The 20,428-nt window shown below is 49.3% G+C and overlaps 1 protein-coding gene across 1 annotated transcript; it reads right to left on the bottom strand.

Annotated features, from left to right (window-relative positions):
* Window positions 1-12,536: 12,536 nt before the first annotated feature.
* LOC139567669 (serine/arginine repetitive matrix protein 2-like) lies at window positions 12,537-16,601 on the bottom strand. The gene is made up of 2 exons (XM_071389075.1): window positions 16,444-16,601; window positions 12,537-14,820 (listed from the first exon to the last, which is right to left on the bottom strand). The coding sequence occupies exons 1-2, from the start codon at window positions 16,599-16,601 to the stop codon at window positions 12,537-12,539; spliced, it is 2,442 nt and encodes an 813-aa protein (XP_071245176.1).
* Between the last annotated feature and the right edge of the window lie 3,827 nt (window positions 16,602-20,428).

Genomic DNA, 20,428 nt, shown 5'->3' with positions numbered 1-20,428 from the left:
CTCTCTGATGTCATGCTGGCATTGCAGTTATGTCTCCCTCTCTCTCTCTCTCTCTCTCTCTCTGATGTCATGCTGGCATAGTAGCTATGTCCCTCTCTCTCTCTCTCTGATGTCATGCTGGCATTGCAGTTATGTCCCCCTCTCTCTCTCTCTCTCTCTCTCTCTCTCTCTGATGTCATGCTGGCATAGCAGCTATGTCCCTCTCTCTCTCTCTCTGATGTCATGCTGGCATAGCAGCTATGCCCCCCCCCACCTCTCTCTCTCTCTCTCTCTCTCTGATGTCATGCTGGCATAGCAACTATGCCCCCCCCCCCCCCCCTCTCTCTCTCTCTCTGATGTCATGCTGGCATAGCAGCTATGTCCCTGTCTCAATTCAGTATAAGGGCTTTATTGGCATGCGAAACATACTGTATGTTAACCTCTCTCTCATGGGAAACATACTGTATGTTAACATTGCCAAAGCAAGTGAAGTAGATAATAAACAAAAGTTAAATAAACAATAAAAATGAACAGTAAACATTACAAGTTCCAAAAGAATAAAGACATTTTACCTGTCGTATTATGTATATATACAGTGCTGTAACAATATGCAAATGGTTAAAGTACAAAAGGGAAAATAAATAAACATATATATGGGTTGTATTTATAGTGGTGTTTGTTCTTCACTGGTTGCCCTTTTCTTGTGGCAACAGGTCACAAATGTTGCTGCTGTGATGTCACACACTGTATTTCACCCAGTAGATATGGGAGTTTATCAAAATTGGATTTGTTTTCTAATTCTTTGTGGATCTGTGTAATCTGAGGGAAATATGTGTCTCTAATATGGTCATACATTTGGCAGGAGGGTAGGAAGTGCAGCTCAGTTTCCACCTCATTTTGTGGGCAGTGTGCACGTAACCTGTCTTCTCTTGAGAGCCAGGTCTGCCTACGGCAGCTTTTCTCAATAGCAAGGCTATGCTCACTGAGTCTGTACATAGTCAAAGTTTTCCTTAAGTTTGGGTCAGTCACAGTGGTCAGGTATTCTGCCACTGTGTAGTCTCTGTTTAGGGCCAAATAGCATTCTAGTTTGCTCTGTTTTTTTGTTAATGCGCTCCAATCTGTCTCTGATGTGTGGGGAAATGTCAGCTATGTCCCCTTCTCTTTCTCTCTAGTGCTTGTTGTTTTGGAGGAACTTAACTGATTTAGAGGGAAGATTCAATCATTCTGATTAGTAACCTGGTTTTTAGAGTTCCAAAGAGTCAATTGCACCTATATATATTTTGACTTAGACTTAACTATAGCCCTATAGAAAACAAACATTGTCGATAACAAGATATCTAAGGACACACGTCATTGACACAACAGCTTCTTTGTTGGCTAATACATTAATAGCTAACACAGTGAAATGACATACCCAAAGGACCTTAGATTACATCAGGGCAAAAAAGTGTGTGTGTGTGTGTGCTCTGAGTGTAGTAAGAGATTTGTGGGCTATTTTCACAGATGAGATGGGCCTGGGGCCGAGGCTGACACACACACACACACACACACACACACACACACACACACACACACACACACACACACACACACACACACACACACACACACACACACACACACACACACACACACACACACACACACACACACACACACACACACACACACACACACACACACACACACACACACACACACACACACACACACACACACACACACATCATCACCTCTGTGTATTCTCTGAAGTGTTATGAAAGGTCTCCTCTCCTCTCTCCTCTCTCCTCTTTTATCTCCTCTTTTATCTCCTCTCCTCTTATCTCCTCTCCTCTCCTCTCCTCTCCTCTCCTCTCCTCTCCTCTCCTCTCCTCTCCTCTCTCATCTCCTCTCTTATCTCCTCTCCTCTCTCCTCTCTCCTCTCCTCTCATCTCCTCTCTCCTCTCCTCTCCTCTCCTCTTTTATTTCCTCTCCTCTCATCTCCTCTCTCCTCTCTCCTCTCTCCTCTCTCCTCTCCTCTCCTCTCCTCTCCTCTCCTCTCCTCTCCTCTCCTCTCCTCTCCTCTCCTCTCCTCTCCTCTCCTCTCCTCTCCTCTCCTCTCATCTGCCTTTGTGGCCGTTTAGGAGCATTCAGAGAGGAGATGATGGTGCTTTGCTTCATTAATAAGTAATTGTGTTTTGTGGGTCTGAATCTACGTCACAAACGGTGCCCTATTGCACAACTTTTAACCACTACCCCCTATAGGGATCTGGTCTAAAGTAGTGCACTATATAGGCAATAGAGTACTATCTGGGACTGGAGCTAGATCTCCAGAAGGAGATTAATAAATGGATGGGGATGGTGCTAATAAACCAGAGAGGAAGTACCCACGAGAAACAAGTTTTTTAATGTTAAACGGAAATTAAAGCTCCACTCGCTCTTCTTCCTGCGGTGAGAGAAAAATAAATAAAAAACATAGATTACTAATGAGCTATCTGTGCATAGTCGACATCATCCTGCTTGCATTAATAAATAATAGTGTTTAGAGAGACACATCTTGCTGAGGAAGATGACTTTTACCCAAGGAATTGGGGTTGAATAAAAATAAAACCTAGATTTAGAAGAGGGCCTTGGGGTTTTATGACTTCAAAGTCAATTAGTACAGATTTGCCATTACTGCTTGAGATCATTTAGATGTACACAACGATGTGGTTTCAACGGTTGTCTTTATAAGTGCTAACTGGGTCTACATTGTGAGGGATCCCCTACGGTTGAATTAAAGCATTTTAACAATACAAAAAGGGATAGATTAAATAGGTATTGCAGATGAACAGCACAATATAGCGATTTAAATGTAAAGGTAATTTCCGATTGGGCCGACAACTCCTGTGTTTACCGTGAATGCAGTCTCAGTGACGCGACAACTTATTACTACTACTACTACTACTGCTACTACCACTACTACTACTACTACTACTACTACTACTACTACTACTACTGTTACTACTACCACTACCACTAAAACTACTATTACTACTGTTACTACTACTACTACTACTGCTACTACCACTACTACTACCACTACTACTACTACTACTACTACTACTACTACTACTACTACTACTACTGTTACTACTACCACTACCACTACCACTACTACTACTGCTACTACTACTACTACTGTTACTACTACTGTTACTACTACTACTACTATTACTACTACCACTACTACTACTATTACTACTGTTACTACTACTACTACTACTACTACTACTACTACTACTACTAAAACTACTACTAAAACTACTACTACTACTACTACTACTGTTACTACTACTACTACTGTTACTACTACTACTACTGTTACTACTACTACTACTGTTACTACTACTGTTACTACTACTACTACTACTACTACTACTACTACTACTACTACTTTTACTACTACTACTACTACTACTACTACTACTACTACTACTACTACTACTACTACTACTACTACTACTGCTACTAATACTACTACTGTTACTACTACTACTAATACTACTGTTACTACTACTACTACTACTGTTACTACTACTACTACTACTACTACTGTTACTACTACTACTACTACTACTACTACTACTACTACTACTACTACTACTGCTGCTGCTGCTGCTACTGCTACTACTACTACTACTACTACTACTACTACTACTACTACTACTGTTACTACTACTACTACTACTGCTACTGCTACTACTACTGCTGCTGCTGCTACTGCTACTGCTACTGCTAAAACTACTACTACTACTACTACTACTACTACTACCACTATTACTACTACTACTACTACTACTACCACTACTACTACTACTACTACTACTACTACTACTACTGCTACTGCTACTGCTACTGCTAAAACTACTACTACTACCACTACTACTACTACTACCACTATTACTACTACTACTACCACTACCACTACTACTACTACTACTACTACTACTACTACTACTACTGTTACTACTACTACTACTATTACTACTACTACTACTACTACTACTGTTACTACTACTACTACTATTACTACTACCACTACTACTACTACTACTACTACTACTACTACTACTACTACTACTACTACTACTACTACTACTACTACTACTACTACTACTACTGTTACTACTACTACTACTGTTACTGTTACTACTATTACTACTACCACTACTACTATTACTACTACCACTACTACTACTACTACTACTACTACCACTACTACTACTACTACTGTTACTACTGTTACTATTACTACTGCTATTACTACTGCTATTACTATTACTATTACTACTGCAGTAGTATAGGATTGCCTCATGGGTCATGGTCCAGCATGCAGAGTTCAGTAACTCCAGGCAGATGTGAGATGCAGGAGGATTGCACTCCTCTCCTACCATCCTGTAGCTCCTAACCAAGCTTCCTCCGGCAGGTCAGTAGAGTCTACAGAGTAATATGAGAACACTGCAACTGCTGAACATAACGTAGATATTCTAAACAAAAGTGTTTCGATAGCTTTCAAGTTATCAAAACTATAACAATAACAACATACGATGAAAAGTAATAGATGTGTCTTGACTCCGTGACAACCCATCTCTCCTGTCCTCCATCCGTATCAACCTGTCTGTTAGTCAGGGGACTCCATGACAACCCATCTCTCCTGTCCTCCATCCGTATCAACCTGTCTGTTAGTCAGGGGACTCCATGACAACCCATCTCTCCTGTCCTCCATCCGTATCAACCTGTCTGTTAGTCAGGGGACTCCATGACAACCCATCTCTCCTGTCCTCCATCTGTATCAACCTGTCTGTTAGTCAGGGGACTCCATGACAACCCATCTCTCCTGTCCTCCATCCGTATCAACCTGTCTGTTAGTCAGGGGACTCCATGACAACCCATCTCTCCTGTCCTCCATCCGTATCAACCTATCTGTTAGTCAGGGGACTCCATGACAACCCATCTCTCCTGTCCTCCATCTGTATCAACCTGTCTGTTAGTCAGGGGACTCCATGACAACCCATCTCTCCTGTTCTCCATCTGTATTAACCTGTCTGTTATCCCGGGGAAGGACTGCCCGTTCCATGATCTCGCCATCACGGTTGACAACTCCATTGTGTCCTCCTCCCAGAGTGCTAAGAACCTTGGCGTGATCCTGGACAACACCCTGTCGTTCTCAACTAACATCAAGGCGGTGACCCGTTCCTGTAGGTTCATGCTCTACAACATTCGCAGAGTACGACCCTGCCTCACGCAGGAAGCGGCGCAGGTCCTAATCCAGGCACTTGTCATCTCCCGTCTGGATTACTGCAACTCGCTGTTGGCTGGGCTCCCTGCCTGTGCCATTAAACCCCTACAACTCATCCAGAACGCCGCAGCCCGTCTGGTGTTCAACTTTCCCAAGTTCTCTCACGTCACCCCGCTCCTCCGCTCTCTCCACTGGCTTCCAGTTGAAGCTCGCATCCGCTACAAGACCATGGTGCTTGCCTACGGAGCTGTGAGGGGAACGGCACCTCCGTACCTTCAGGCTCTGATCAGGCCCTACACCCAAACAAGGGCACTGCGTTCATCCACCTCTGGCCTGCTCGCCTCCCTACCTCTGAGGAAGTACAGTTCCCGCTCAGCCCAGTCAAAACTGTTCGCTGCTCTGGCACCCCAATGGTGGAACAAACTCCCTCACGACGCCAGGTCAGCGGAGTCAATCACCACCTTCCGGAGACACCTGAAACCCCACCTCTTTAAGGAATACCTAGGATAGGATAAAGTAATCCTTCTAACCCCCCCCCCCCTTAAAAGAGTTAGATGCACTATTGTAAAGTGGTTGTTCCACTGGATATCATAAGGTGAATGCACCAATTTGTAAGTCGCTCTGGATAAGAGCGTCTGCTAAATGACTTAAATGTAAATGTAATGTAAATGTTAGTCAGGGGACTCCATGACAACCCATCTCTCCTGTCCTCCATCTGTATTAACATGTCTGTTAGTCAGGGGACTCCATGACAACCCATCTCTCCTGTCCTCCATCTGTATCAACCTGTCTGTTAGTCAGGGGACTCCATGACAACCCATCTCTCCTGTCCTCCATCTGTATCAACCTGTCTGTTAGTCAGGGGACTCCATGACAACCCATCTCTCCTGTCCTCCATCTGTATCAACCTGTCTGTTAGTCAGGGGACTCCATGACAACCCATCTCTCCTGTCCTCCATCTGTATCAACCTGTCTGTTAGTCAGGGGTCTCCATGACAACCCATCTCTCTGTCCTCCATCTGTATCAACCTGTCTGTTAGTCAGGGGACTCCATGACCACCCATCTCTCCTGTCCTCCATCTGTATCAACCTGTCTGTTAGTCAGGGGACTCCATGACAACCCATCTCTCCTGTCCTCCATCTGTATCAACCTGTCTGTTAGTCAGGGGACTCCATGACAACCCATCTCTCCTGTCCTCCATCTGTATCAACCTGTCTGTTAGTCAGGGGACTCCATGACAACCCATCTCTCCTGTCCTCCATCTGTATTAACCTGTCTGTTAGTCAGGGGACTCCATGACAACCCATCTCTCCTGTCCTCCATCTGTATCAACCTGTCTGTTAGTCAGGGGACTCCATGGCAACCCATCTCTCCTGTCCTCCATCTGTATCAACCTGTCTGTTAGTCAGGGGACTCCATGACAACCCATCTCTCCTGTCCTCCATCTGTCTCAACATGTCTGTTATTCAGGGGACTCCATGACCACCCATCTCTCCTGTCCTCCATCTGTATCAACCTGTCTGTTAGTCAGGGGACTCCATGACAACCCATCTCTCCTGTCCTTCATCTGTATTAACCTGTCTGTTAGTCAGTGGACTCCATGACAACCCATCTCCCTGTCCTCCATTTGTATCAACCTGTCTGTTAGTCAGGGGACTCCATGACAACCCATCTCTCCTGTCCTCCATCTGTATCAACCTGTCTGTTAGTCAGGGGACTCCATGACAACCCATCTCTCCTGTCCTCCATCTGTATCAACCTGTCTGTTAGTCAGGGGACTCCATGACAACCCATCTCTCCTGTCCTCCATCTGTATCAACCTGTCTGTTAGTCAGGGGACTCCATGACAACCCATCTCTCCTGTCCTCCATCTGTATCAACCTGTCTGTTAGTCAGGGGACTCCATGACAACCCATCTCTCTGTCCTCTATCTGTATCAACCTGTCTGTTAGTCAGGGGACTCCATGACAACCCATCTCTCCTGTCCTCCATCTGTATCAACCTGTCTGTTAGTCAGGGGACTCCATGACAACCCATCTCTCCTGTCCTCCATCTGTATCAACCTGTCTGTTAGTCAGGGGACTCCATGACAACCCATCTCTCCTGTCCTCCATCTGTATTAACCTGTCTGTTAGTCAGGGGACTCCATGACAACCCATCTCTCCTGTCCTCCATCTGTATCAACCTGTCTGTTAGTCAGGGGACTCCATGGCAACCCATCTCTCCTGTCCTCCATCTGTATCAACCTGTCTGTTAGTCAGGGGACTCCATGACAACCCATCTCTCCTGTCCTCCATCTGTCTCAACATGTCTGTTATTCAGGGGACTCCATGACCACCCATCTCTCCTGTCCTCCATCTGTATCAACCTGTCTGTTAGTCAGGGGACTCCATGACAACCCATCTCTCCTGTCCTTCATCTGTATTAACCTGTCTGTTAGTCAGGGGACTCCATGACAACCCATCTCCCTGTCCTCCATCTGTATCAACCTGTCTGTTAGTCAGGGGACTCCATGACAACCCATCTCTCCTGTCCTCCATCTGTATCAACCTGTCTGTTAGTCAGGGGACTCCATGACAACCCATCTCTCCTGTCCTCCATCTGTATCAACCTGTCTGTTAGTCAGGGGACTCCATGACAACCCATCTCTCCTGTCCTCCATCTGTATCAACCTGTCTGTTAGTCAGGGGACTCCATGACAACCCATCTCTCCTGTCCTCCATCTGTATCAACCTGTCTGTTAGTCAGGGGACTCCATGGCAACCCATCTCTCCTGTCCTCCATCTGTATCAACCTGTCTGTTAGTCAGGGGACTCCATGACAACCCATCTCTCCTGTCCTCCATCTGTCTCAACATGTCTGTTATTCAGGGGACTCCATGACCACCCATCTCTCCTGTCCTCCATCTGTATCAACCTGTCTGTTAGTCAGGGGACTCCATGACAACCCATCTCTCCTGTCCTTCATCTGTATTAACCTGTCTGTTAGTCAGGGGACTCCATGACAACCCATCTCCCTGTCCTCCATCTGTATCAACCTGTCTGTTAGTCAGGGGACTCCATGACAACCCATCTCTCCTGTCCTCCATCTGTATCAACCTGTCTGTTAGTCAGGGGACTCCATGACAACCCATCTCTCCTGTCCTCCATCTGTATCAACCTGTCTGTTAGTCAGGGGACTCCATGACAACCCATCTCTCCTGTCCTCCATCTGTATCAACCTGTCTGTTAGTCAGGGGACTCCATGACAACCCATCTCTCTGTCCTCTATCTGTATCAACCTGTCTGTTAGTCAGGGTCTCCATGGTAAACCATCTCTCCTGTCCTCCATCTCTATCAACATGTCTGTTAGTCAGGGGACTCCATGATAAACCATATTTCCTGCCCTCCATCTGTAGAAAAACAAGGTAGGCTGGGTTTCTGTACATCACTTTGACATATCAGCTGATGTAAGAAGGGCTATATAAATACATTTGATTTGATTTGATACACACAAGCTCTGATTACATTTTCAATGGTGCTTAGCGAATTCCAGGACAGAGAAGTGAAATGTATTTTGACATATGACCAGATCAGACGTGACCAACCTGTAGTGGGACTGGTGCTTCCTCAGCCTTCTGCTCCTGATATGGTCGGGGGGGGTGGGGTTACCATGACGCTGCTGAACAACAAGTCCACCACGTTTTGCAAGTAGCCTGTCAATGAAACAAAATATCAAAAAACATACAGCGAGAGAAATAACTGTCTCTAGTTTGGAAGTAATTATACTAATAGAGTAACTGTAAGTACAGAATAGATTCAGGCCAGAGACGCAGACGCCGTTACTAAGCAACGAGCCGTGTAACTTGACGTTGCTTGAATGCATGCTGTACTAGCCTTCATTTACTTTTGCCCTAGAAAATACACAGTACATTTTATTGGGAACAGGCATGTTGTTGTTTTTTTTGCACTAGTAGCAGATAAGGCCCCTGAATGCTAGCTAACTAATGCTAGTGTAATGTCTGCGTCCAACTCACACTCCCAAAACACTTAGATATCCTGAACGCAGCCCATTTTTCAGCTCACTCTCCAGATAACCAATCACCGGGAATTCTAGTCACCTGTTCACACACCTGCATGTCATCCTCCCACACTATTCAGTTCCTTGCACCTCATCACTGTGAGGTATTGTTTGTTTTGAGACACACTTTTTCGGAGCTCTTCTTTTTTTTTTTTTTTTTTTACCCCCCCCTTGTCCTTCTCTCCTCCCATGTATGATCGTTTTTGCCTGACTCACTCACGACGCCTTTTGCCTATTCCCTGCCTGTACTGTTGCCATTTTTGGACCTACTGTGTATGACCTTCTGCCTGCCCCTGGACACAGCTACCTGCCTCCTCCTGTGTTCCCTTTCATTAAACACCTGCTGCGCTCTGCGCTAGAAACCAGCTCTGTCTCCCTCGTGTACATTACAGTTAGTGTTTAGATAGGTGAGAAAAAATATATTTAATCCATTTTGAATTCAGGCTGTAACACAACAAAAGGTGGAATAAGTCAAGGGGTATGAATTCTTTCTGAAGGCCACTGCAGCTAGCTAGCTAGGTACTCACCACACACCAGTCACATCCATCGTGTTATACGTTTGTTGTATGTAATCCATTCTTTGCCAACAATATTGGTGAATTAATTATAAGTTTTCACCAATGTCATGGAAACCCATTTTCACTCCTATGCCGAGGCAAGTGTGTGTGCATTGCAGACTTGACAACATGTCCACAACACATTTGTTTATTAGTTTATACAGATAAATACTTTTTAATTATATTATGAGGTAAATATATATTTTTAAATGCATTGCTGGGTGATTTTAAAAAGTCATAGTCAATCAATCAATCAATGTAATAATAGACTTAACAATAACGTTTCTTAAATTTATAATCTGTAGAAACTATGAATATAGAAAGGTTCAGAACTTTTGTGAAACATCACAGTTGAAAAATACACTTCATGGCCAAAAGTATTCAAGGCAACGCTTGGCATTGCACATGGTGATCTTAGGCTTGTGTCGCAGTGCTCTTCATTGGCTGTGCCAAATTGCTGGATATTGGCACATTCGTACACGTCAATCCAGAGCCTCCCAAACATGCTCAACGTTTGACATGCCTGATGAGGATGCAGGCCATGGAAGAAATAGGACATTTTCAGCTTCCAGGAATTGTGTACAGATCCTTGCGACATGGGGCACTACATTATTATGTTGAAATATGAGATGATGGTGGTGGATGAATGGCACAACAATGGGCCTCAGGATCTCGTCACCGTATCTCTGTGCTTTCAAATTGCCATCGATAAAATGCAATTGTGTTCGTTGTGTGTAGATTATGCCTGCCCATACCATAACCCCACCGCCACCATGGGGCAATGTGTTCACAACATTGATATCAGAAAAAACTGCTCGCCCACACGATGCCATACACGCTGTCTGCCATCTGCACGATACAGTTGAAACCTGGATTCATCCGTGGAGAGCAGCGTGTCAGTGGCCATCGAAGGTCAGCGTTTGCCCACTGAAGTCGGGTTACGATGCCAAACTGCAGTCAGGTCAAGACCCTGGTTTGGACAAATAGCATGCAGATGAGCTGCCCTAAGACGGTTTCTTACAGACATTCTTTGTTTGTGCAAACCCACAGTTTCATCAGCTGTCCGGGTGGCTTGTATCAGACCATCCCGCCGGTGAAGAAGCCGGATGTGGGCTGGCATGGTTACATGTGGTCTGCGGTTGTGAGGCCGGTTAAATGTACTGCTAAATTTCTAAAACAACGTTGGAGGTGGCTTACAGTAGAAAAATGAACATCCAATTCTCTGGTAACAGCTCTGGTGGACATTCCTGCTGTCAACATGCCACTTGCATGCTCCCTCAACTTGAGACATCTGTGGCATTGTGTTGTGTGACAAAACTGCACATTTTAGAGTGGCCTTTTATAGTCCCCAGCACAAGGTGCACCTGTGTAATGATCATGCTGTGTAATCAGCTTCTTAATATACCACATCTGGCAGGTGGATGGCAAAGGAGAAATGCTCACTAATGGGGATGTAAACACATTTGTGCACAAAACTTGCGAGAAATAATTATTTTGTGCATATAGAGCATTTCTGGGATCTTTTATTTCAGCTCATGAAACATGTGACCAACATTTTACATGTTGCGTTTATATTTTTATTCAGTACACATCATTGGTCATGACAAACTCACTTCCAAATCAAATTTTGGACAAGACTGTCACAGTTCCAAACGTGGTGAGTGAAGGAGTCAGGCGCAGAGAGCAGGGTAGTCAGAAAAGACGTGGATTTAATATTCCAAAAATCTCATTGAGACGGTCATGCCACACAAAACAAGGGCGCGTAAAGTCCCAGTCCAAAACAAACAGGACTAAACCGAAATGGAACAGACACCATCAACAGAAAAACAAGCCTGCACAAAAGTCGGCGGGCCAACTGGGTTTAAATAGCCCACAATAAACCTAAACACAAAACAGGTGCAACAAATCAGACAAAACTAAATGAAACAGAAAAGGGGATCGGTGGCAGCCAGTAGGCCGGAGACAACGACCGCCGAGCGCCGCCCGAACGGGAAGAGGCACCATCTTCGGCGGGATTCGTGACAAAGACTGACTTTATGTAGTCAGTTTTGACACTAGAATGATTGTTTCTGACTCATATCAATGTCTCGTAGTCCGTTTATAACAGGAGATGATGGTTCTAGAAGGCAGTTCTGCTTTAAGGCCAGGTACCACAGGACATTTCTGCATCAACATCAATTTTGAGATTTTTCTTGTTGGTGTTTTGGGCCATTTAATATCAGTATTTTCAAAAAGTAAAAACACAAATGTAAAAAAAAAAGTTGATAAAATGTATATTTTCGTTTGTTTATCATACTACTTCACATCAAAAACGTCATGAATTGTAACCACTTTTAAACGGACGTTCATCCATAATTTCAAAGCTCACAATGTTGAGCTCACACATCATAAATGATGACGCTGCCAGCTTTGTACTAAAACTGAACAATCCTTTTCGTCTGCCTCCAAAACCACAGCCATGTTGACACCTCAGCCAGCCTGCTCCTGATATTCTGGTCTATACAATACAATGGCAGCACGAGGCCATCCTCCTCTGCACTCTCCAATCCCCAGCCAACTAAAAACCAACCGTACTGACCATTCAATTTGACCATCACCCCCATGTCTCCTTTCAGTATTCTATCTACATGTAAAGGCTGGAACTTACTATGTGCTATGATTACTTCTAAATGTAGCCCATTCATCTGATTGTCTTTATCCTCTTGCGAGCAGACCTCTTGCGAGCAGACCTCTTGGGAGCAGACCTCTTGGGAGCAGACCTCTTGCGAGCAGACCTCTTGCGAGCAGACCTCTTGCGAGCAGACCTCTTGGGAGCAGACCTCTTGGGAGCAGACCTCTTGGGAGCAGACCTCTTGGGAGCAGACCTCTTGGGAGCAGACCTCTTGGGAGCAGACCTCTTGCGAGCAGACCTCTTGCGAGCAGACCTCTTGGGAGCAGACCTCTTGGGAGCAGACCTCTTGGGAGCAGACCTCTTGGGAGCAGACCTCTTGCGAGCAGACCTCTTGGGAGCAGACCTCTTGGGAGCAGACCTCTTGGGAGCAGACCTCTTGGGAGCAGACCTCTTGGGAGCAGACCTCTTGCGAGCAGACCTCTTGGGAGCAGACCTCTTGGGAGCAGACCTCTTGGGAGCAGACCTCTTGGGAGCAGACCTCTTGCGAGCAGACCTCTTGGGAGCAGACCTCTTGGGAGCAGACCTCTTGGGAGCAGACCTCTTGGGAGCAGACCTCTTGGGAGCAGACCTCTTGCGAGCAGACCTCTTGGGAGCAGACCTCTTGCGAGCAGACCTCTTGCGAGCAGACCTCTTGGGAGCAGACCTCTTGGGAGCAGACCTCTTGGGAGCAGACCTCTTGGGAGCAGACCTCTTGCGAGCAGACCTCTTGGGAGCAGACCTCTTGCGAGCAGACCTCTTGCGAGCAGACCTCTTGCGAGCAGACCTCTTGCGAGCAGACCTCTTGCGAGCAGACCTCTTGGGAGCAGACCTCTTGGGAGCAGACCTCTTGCGAGCAGACCTCTTGGGAGCAGACCTCTTGGGAGCAGACCTCTTGGGAGCAGACCTCTTGGGAGCAGACCTCTTGGGAGCAGACCTCTTGCGAGCAGACCTCTTGGGAGCAGACCTCTTGGGAGCAGACCTCTTGGGAGCAGACCTCTTGGGAGCAGACCTCTTGGGAGCAGACCTCTTGGGAGCAGACCTCTTGGGAGCAGACCTCTTGCGAGCAGACCTCTTGGGAGCAGACCTCTTGCGAGCAGACCTCTTGCGAGCAGACCTCTTGCGAGCAGACCTCTTGCGAGCAGACCTCTTGGGAGCAGACCTCTTGGGAGCAGACCTCTTGCGAGCAGACCTCTTGGGAGCAGACCTCTTGCGAGCAGACCTCTTGCGAGCAGACCTCTTGGGAGCAGACCTCTTGCGAGCAGACCTCTTGCGAGCAGACCTCTTGGGAGCAGACCTCTTGGGAGCAGACCTCTTGGGAGCAGACCTCTTGGGAGCAGACCTCTTGGGAGCAGACCTCTTGGGAGCAGACCTCCTGCGAGCAGACCTCTTGGGAGCAGACTTCTTGCGAGCAGACCTCTTGCGAGCAGACCTCTTGCGAGCAGACCTCTTGGGAGCAGACCTCTTGGGAGCAGACCTCTTGGGAGCAGACCTCTTGGGAGCAGACCTCTTGCGAGCAGACCTCTTGGGAGCAGACCTCTTGCGAGCAGACCTCTTGCGAGCAGACCTCTTGCGAGCAGACCTCTTGGGAGCAGACCTCTTGGGAGCAGACCTCTTGCGAGCAGACCTCTGGCGAGCAGACCTCTTGCGAGCAGACCTCTTGCGAGCAGACCTCTTGGGAGCAGACCTCTTGCGAGCAGACCTCTTGCGAGCAGACCTCTTGGTAGCAGACCTCTTGCGAGCAGACCTCTTGGGAGCAGACCTCTTGGGAGCAGACCTCTTGGGAGCAGACCTCTTGGGAGCAGACCTCTTGGGAGCAGACCTCTTGGGAGCAGACCTCCTGCGAGCAGACCTCTTGGGAGCAGACCTCTTGCGAGCAGACCTCTTGCGAGCAGACCTCTTGCGAGCAGACCTCTTGGGAGCAGACCTCTTGGGAGCAGACCTCTTGGGAGCAGACCTCTTGGGAGCAGACCTCTTGCGAGCAGACCTCTTGGGAGCAGACCTCTTGCGAGCAGACCTCTTGCGAGCAGACCTCTTGCGAGCAGACCTCTTGGGAGCAGACCTCTTGCGAGCAGACCTCTGGCGAGCAGACCTCTTGCGAGCAGACCTCTTGGGAGCAGACCTCTTGCGAGCAGACCTCTTGGTAGCAGACCTCTTGCGAGCAGACCTCTTGCGAGCAGACCTCTTGGGAGCAGACCTCTTGCGAGCAGACCTCTTGGGAGCAGACCTCTTGGGAGCAGACCTCTTGGGAGCAGACCTCTTGGGAGCAGACCTCTTGGGAGCAGACCTCTTGGGAGCAGACCTCTTGGGAGCAGACCTAGGGAAATTGTAATTTCTTCTAATATTTGAAAATCAAAAGGTATGCTGGATTTAGCTCTTGGTGCACAATGGCACCAGTGGAATAATAATTAAAATAATTTTGTCTCTCTTCATTCCACAGCACCTTTTTGAAACCCCAAAACCTCTCTGTCTCTCTGTTCCTGAGAATCCGGTGTCATCACACACACGCAGCTTCACGCTCTCTCCTCCAACACAGCCAACTGAAAAACGGCACACTGACTTGCTAATTCAACTCATGAACATTTGTCTATATGTACTATCAGAGGTGGAAAAAGTACTCAATTGTTATACTTGAGTAAAAGTAAAGATACCTTAATAGAAAATGCCGCCAGTAAAATACTACTTGAGTAAAAGTATTTGGTTTTAAATATACTTAAGTATCAAAAGTAAATGTAATTGCTAGTATATACTTAAGTATTAAAAGTAAAAGTATAAATTATTTCAAATTCCTTATATTTAGCAAACCAGATGGCACCATTTTCTTGTTTTTTATTTGTCGATAGCCAGAGAGACACTCCAACACTCAGACATAATTTACAAACAAGCATTTGTGTTTAGTGAGTCCGCCATATCAGAGGCAGTAGGGATGACCAGGGATGTTCTCTCGATAAGTGCATGCATTTTACAATTTTCCTGTCCTGCTAGCCAGTTGAAATGTAACGAGTACTTTTGGGTGTCAGGGAAAATGTATAGAGTAAAAAGTACAATATTTTATTTAGGAATGTACTGGAGTAAAAGTAAAAGTTGTGAAAAATATAAATAGTAGAGTACAGATACCCCCCAAAAACTACTTAAGTAGTACTTTAAAGTATTTTTACTCAAGTATTTTACACCACTGTGTACTATACAATGTTGACCCTTATGGTTGAAACATTGATCCTTCTGGTTGAACCACTTGACCTTAGAAGCATTGACCCCTCCTCCCCTACCATAGAAGGTGCGATCCAGTCCTCCCCTACCACAAATGGTCTGATCCGGCCCAAAAAACTACTTAAGTAGTACTTTAAAGTATTTTTACTTAAGTACTTTACACCACTGTGTAGTAAACAATGTTGACCCTTATGGCTGAATCATTGATCCTTCTGGTTGAACCATTGACCCTTATGGTTGAACCATTGACCCTTCTGGTTGAACCATTGACCCTTCTGGTTGAACCATTGACCCTTCTGGTTGAACCATTGACCCTTATGGTTGAACCATTGACCCTTATGGTTGAATCATTGATCCTTCTGGTTGAACCATTGACCCTTATGGTTGAACCATTGATCCTTCTGGTTGAACCATTGACCCTTCTGATTGAACCATTGACCCCTCCTCCCCCATCATAGATGATGCGATCCAGTCCACCCCTCCTCACCCACCATAGATGGTTCGATCCACCTCTCCATCCCCACCATAGATGGTCAGAGCCAGCCCTGCCCTCCTCCCCCACCATAGATGGTCAGAGCCAGCCCTCCCCTCCTCCCCCCCATAGATGGTGCGATCCAGTCCTCCCCTCCTCCCCCCCATAGATGGTCCGATCCAGCCCTCCCCTCCTCCCCACCATAGATGGTGTGATCCAGCCTTCCGCCCCAACCATAGATGGTTCGATCCAGCCCACACTCCCCCCATAGATGGTGCAATCCAGTCCTCCCCCTCCTCCGCATCCTCCCTCACCATAGATGGTACGATCCAGCCCTCCACCCCCACCATAGATGATGCGATCCAGTCCTCCACCCCCACCATAGATGGTTCGATCCAGCCCTCCACCCCCACCATAGATGATCCGATCCAGTCCTCCCCTCCTCCTCCACTATAGATGGTTCGATCCAACCCTCCCCTTCTCCCCACCATAAATGGTTCGATCCAGCCCTCCACCCCCACAATAGATGGTTCGATCCAGCCCTTCACCCCCCACCATAGATGGTTCGATCCAGCCTTTCACCCCCCGCCATAGATGGTTCGATCCAGCCCTTCACCCCCCACCATAGATGGCCTGATCCAGCCCTCCCCTCCATAGATGGCCTGATCCAGCCCTCCCCTCCTCCCCTCCATAGATGGCCTGATCCAGCCCTCCCCTCCTCCCCTCCATCGATGGCCTGATCCAGCCCTCCCCTCCATAGATGGCCTGATCCAGCCCTCCCCTCCATAGATGGTTCGATCCAGCCCTTCACCCCCCACCATAGATGGCCTGATCCAGCCCTCCCCTCCATAGATGGCCTGATCCAGCCCTCCCCTCCATAGATGGTTCGATCCAGCCCTTCACCCCCCACCATAGATGGTTCGATCCAGCCTTTCACCCCCCACCATAGATGGTTCGATCCAGCCCTTCACCCCCCTCCATAGATGGCCTGATCCAGCCCTCCCCTCCATAGATGGTTCGATCCAGCCCTTCACCCCCCACCATAGATGGCCTGATCCAGCCCTCCCCTCCATAGATGGCCTGATCCAGCCCTCCCCTCCTCCCCTCCATAGATGGCCTGATCCAGCCCTCCCCTCCTCCCCTCCATAGATGGCCTGATCCAGCCCTCCCCTCCTCCCCTCCATAGATGGCCTGATCCAGCCCTCCCCTCCTCCCCTCCATAGATGGCCTGATCCAGCCCTCCCCTCCATAGATGGCCTGATCCAGCCCTCCCCTCCATAGATGGCCTGATCCAGCCCTCCCCTCCATAGATGGCCTGATCCAGCCCTCCCCCCATAGATGGTCCGATCCAGCCCTCCCCTCCTCCCCACCATAGATGGTGTGATCCAGCCTTCCGCCCCAACCATAGATGGTTCGATCCAGCCCACACTCCCCCCATAGATGGTGCAATCCAGTCCTCCCCCTCCTCCGCATCCTCCCTCACCATAGATGGTACGATCCAGCCCTCCACCCCCACCATAGATGATGCGATCCAGTCCTCCACCCCCACCATAGATGGTTCGATCCAGCCCTCCACCCCCACCATAGATGATCCGATCCAGTCCTCCCCTCCTCCTCCACTATAGATGGTTCGATCCAACCCTCCCCTTCTCCCCACCATAAATGGTTCGATCCAGCCCTCCACCCCCACAATAGATGGTTCGATCCAGCCCTTCACCCCCCACCATAGATGGTTCGATCCAGCCTTTCACCCCCCACCATAGATGGTTCGATCCAGCCCTTCACCCCCCACCATAGATGGCCTGATCCAGCCCTCCCCTCCATAGATGGCCTGATCCAGCCCTCCCCTCCTCCCCTCCATAGATGGCCTGATCCAGCCCTCCCCTCCTCCCCTCCATAGATGGCCTGATCCAGCCCTCCCCTCCATAGATGGCCTGATCCAGCCCTCCCCTCCATAGATGGTTCGATCCAGCCCTTCACCCCCCACCATAGATGGCCTGATCCAGCCCTCCCCTCCATAGATGGCCTGATCCAGCCCTCCCCTCCTCCCCTCCATAGATGGCCTGATCCAGCCCTCCCCTCCTCCCCTCCATAGATGGCCTGATCCAGCCCTCCCCTCCTCCCCTCCATAGATGGCCTGATCCAGCCCTCCCCTCCTCCCCTCCATAGATGGCCTGATCCAGCCCTCCCCTCCATAGATGGCCTGATCCAGCCCTCCCCTCCATAGATGGCCTGATCCAGCCCTCCCCTCCATAGATGGCCTGATCCAGCCCTCCCCCCCATAGATGGTCCGATCCAGCCCTCCCCTCCTCCCCACCATAGATGGTGTGATCCAGCCTTCCGCCCCAACCATAGATGGTTCGATCCAGCCCACACTCCCCCCATAGATGGTGCAATCCAGTCCTCCCCCTCCTCCGCATCCTCCCTCACCATAGATGGTACGATCCAGCCCTCCACCCCCACCATAGATGATGCGATCCAGTCCTCCACCCCCACCATAGATGGTTCGATCCAGCCCTCCACCCCCACCATAGATGATCCGATCCAGTCCTCCCCTCCTCCTCCACTATAGATGGTTCGATCCAACCCTCCCCTTCTCCCCACCATAAATGGTTCGATCCAGCCCTCCACCCCCACAATAGATGGTTCGATCCAGCCCTTCACCCCCCACCATAGATGGTTCGATCCAGCCTTTCACCCCCCACCATAGATGGTTCGATCCAGCCCTTCACCCCCCACCATAGATGGCCTGATCCAGCCCTCCCCTCCATAGATGGCCTGATCCAGCCCTCCCCTCCTCCCCTCCATAGATGGCCTGATCCAGCCCTCCCCTCCTCCCCTCCATAGATGGCCTGATCCAGCCCTCCCCTCCATAGATGGCCTGATCCAGCCCTCCCCTCCATAGATGGTTCGATCCAGCCCTTCACCCCCCACCATAGATGGCCTGATCCAGCCCTCCCCTCCATAGATGGCCTGATCCAGCCCTCCCCTCCTCCCCTCCATAGATGGCCTGATCCAGCCCTCCCCTCCTCCCCTCCATAGATGGCCTGATCCAGCCCTCCCCTCCTCCCCTCCATAGATGGCCTGATCCAGCCCTCCCCTCCTCCCCTCCATAGATGGCCTGATCCAGCCCTCCCCTCCATAGATGGCCTGATCCAGCCCTCCCCTCCATAGATGGCCTGATCCAGCCCTCCCCTCCTCCCCTCCATAGATGGCCTGATCCAGCCCTCCCCTCCTCCCCTCCATAGATGGCCTGATCCAGCCCTCCCCTCCATAGATGGCCTGATCCAGCCCTCCCCTCCATAGATGGCCTGATCCAGCCCTCCCCTCCATAGATGGCCTGATCCAGCCCTCCCCTCCATAGATGGCCTGATCCAGCACTCCCCACCATAGATGGCCTGATCCAGCCCTCCCCTCCATAGATGGCCTGATCCAGCCCTCCCCTCCATAGATGGCCTGATCCAGCCCTCCCCTCCATAGATGGCCTGATCCAGCCCTCCCCTCCATAGATGGCCTGATCCAGCCCTCCCCTCCATAGATGGCCTGATCCAGCCCTCCCCTCCATAGATGGCCTGATCCAGCCCTCCCCTCCATAGATGGCCTGATCCAGCCCTCCCCTCCTCCCCTCCATAGATGGCCTGATCCAGCCCTTCACCCCCCACCAAAGATGGCCTGATCCAGCCCTCCCCTCCATAGATGGCCTGATCCAGCCCTCCCCTCCTCCCCACCATAAATGGTTCGATCCAGCCCTCCACCCCCACAATAGATGGTTCGATCCAGCCCTTCACCCCCCACCATAGATGGTTCGATCCAGCCTTTCACCCCCCACCATAGATGGTTCGATCCAGCCCTTCACCCCCCACCATAGATGGCCTGATCCAGCCCTCCCCTCCATAGATGGCCTGATCCAGCCCTCCCCTCCTCCCCTCCATAGATGGCCTGATCCAGCCCTCCCCTCCTCCCCTCCATAGATGGCCTGATCCAGCCCTCCCCTCCATAGATGGCCTGATCCAGCCCTCCCCTCCATAGATGGTTCGATCCAGCCCTTCACCCCCCACCATAGATGGCCTGATCCAGCCCTCCCCTCCATAGATGGCCTGATCCAGCCCTCCCCTCCTCCCCTCCATAGATGGCCTGATCCAGCCCTCCCCTCCTCCCCTCCATAGATGGCCTGATCCAGCCCGCACCCTCCTCCCCTCCATAGATGGCCTGATCCAGCCCTCCCCTCCTCCCCTCCATAGAT

The sequence above is a fragment of the Salvelinus alpinus genome, chromosome 1 (assembly GCF_045679555.1).
Source record: "Salvelinus alpinus chromosome 1, SLU_Salpinus.1, whole genome shotgun sequence".
NCBI lineage: Eukaryota > Metazoa > Chordata > Actinopteri > Salmoniformes > Salmonidae > Salvelinus > Salvelinus alpinus.
The sequence above is the reverse complement of the archived record's forward strand: the minus strand, read 5'-3'. Positions and strand labels throughout refer to the sequence as shown.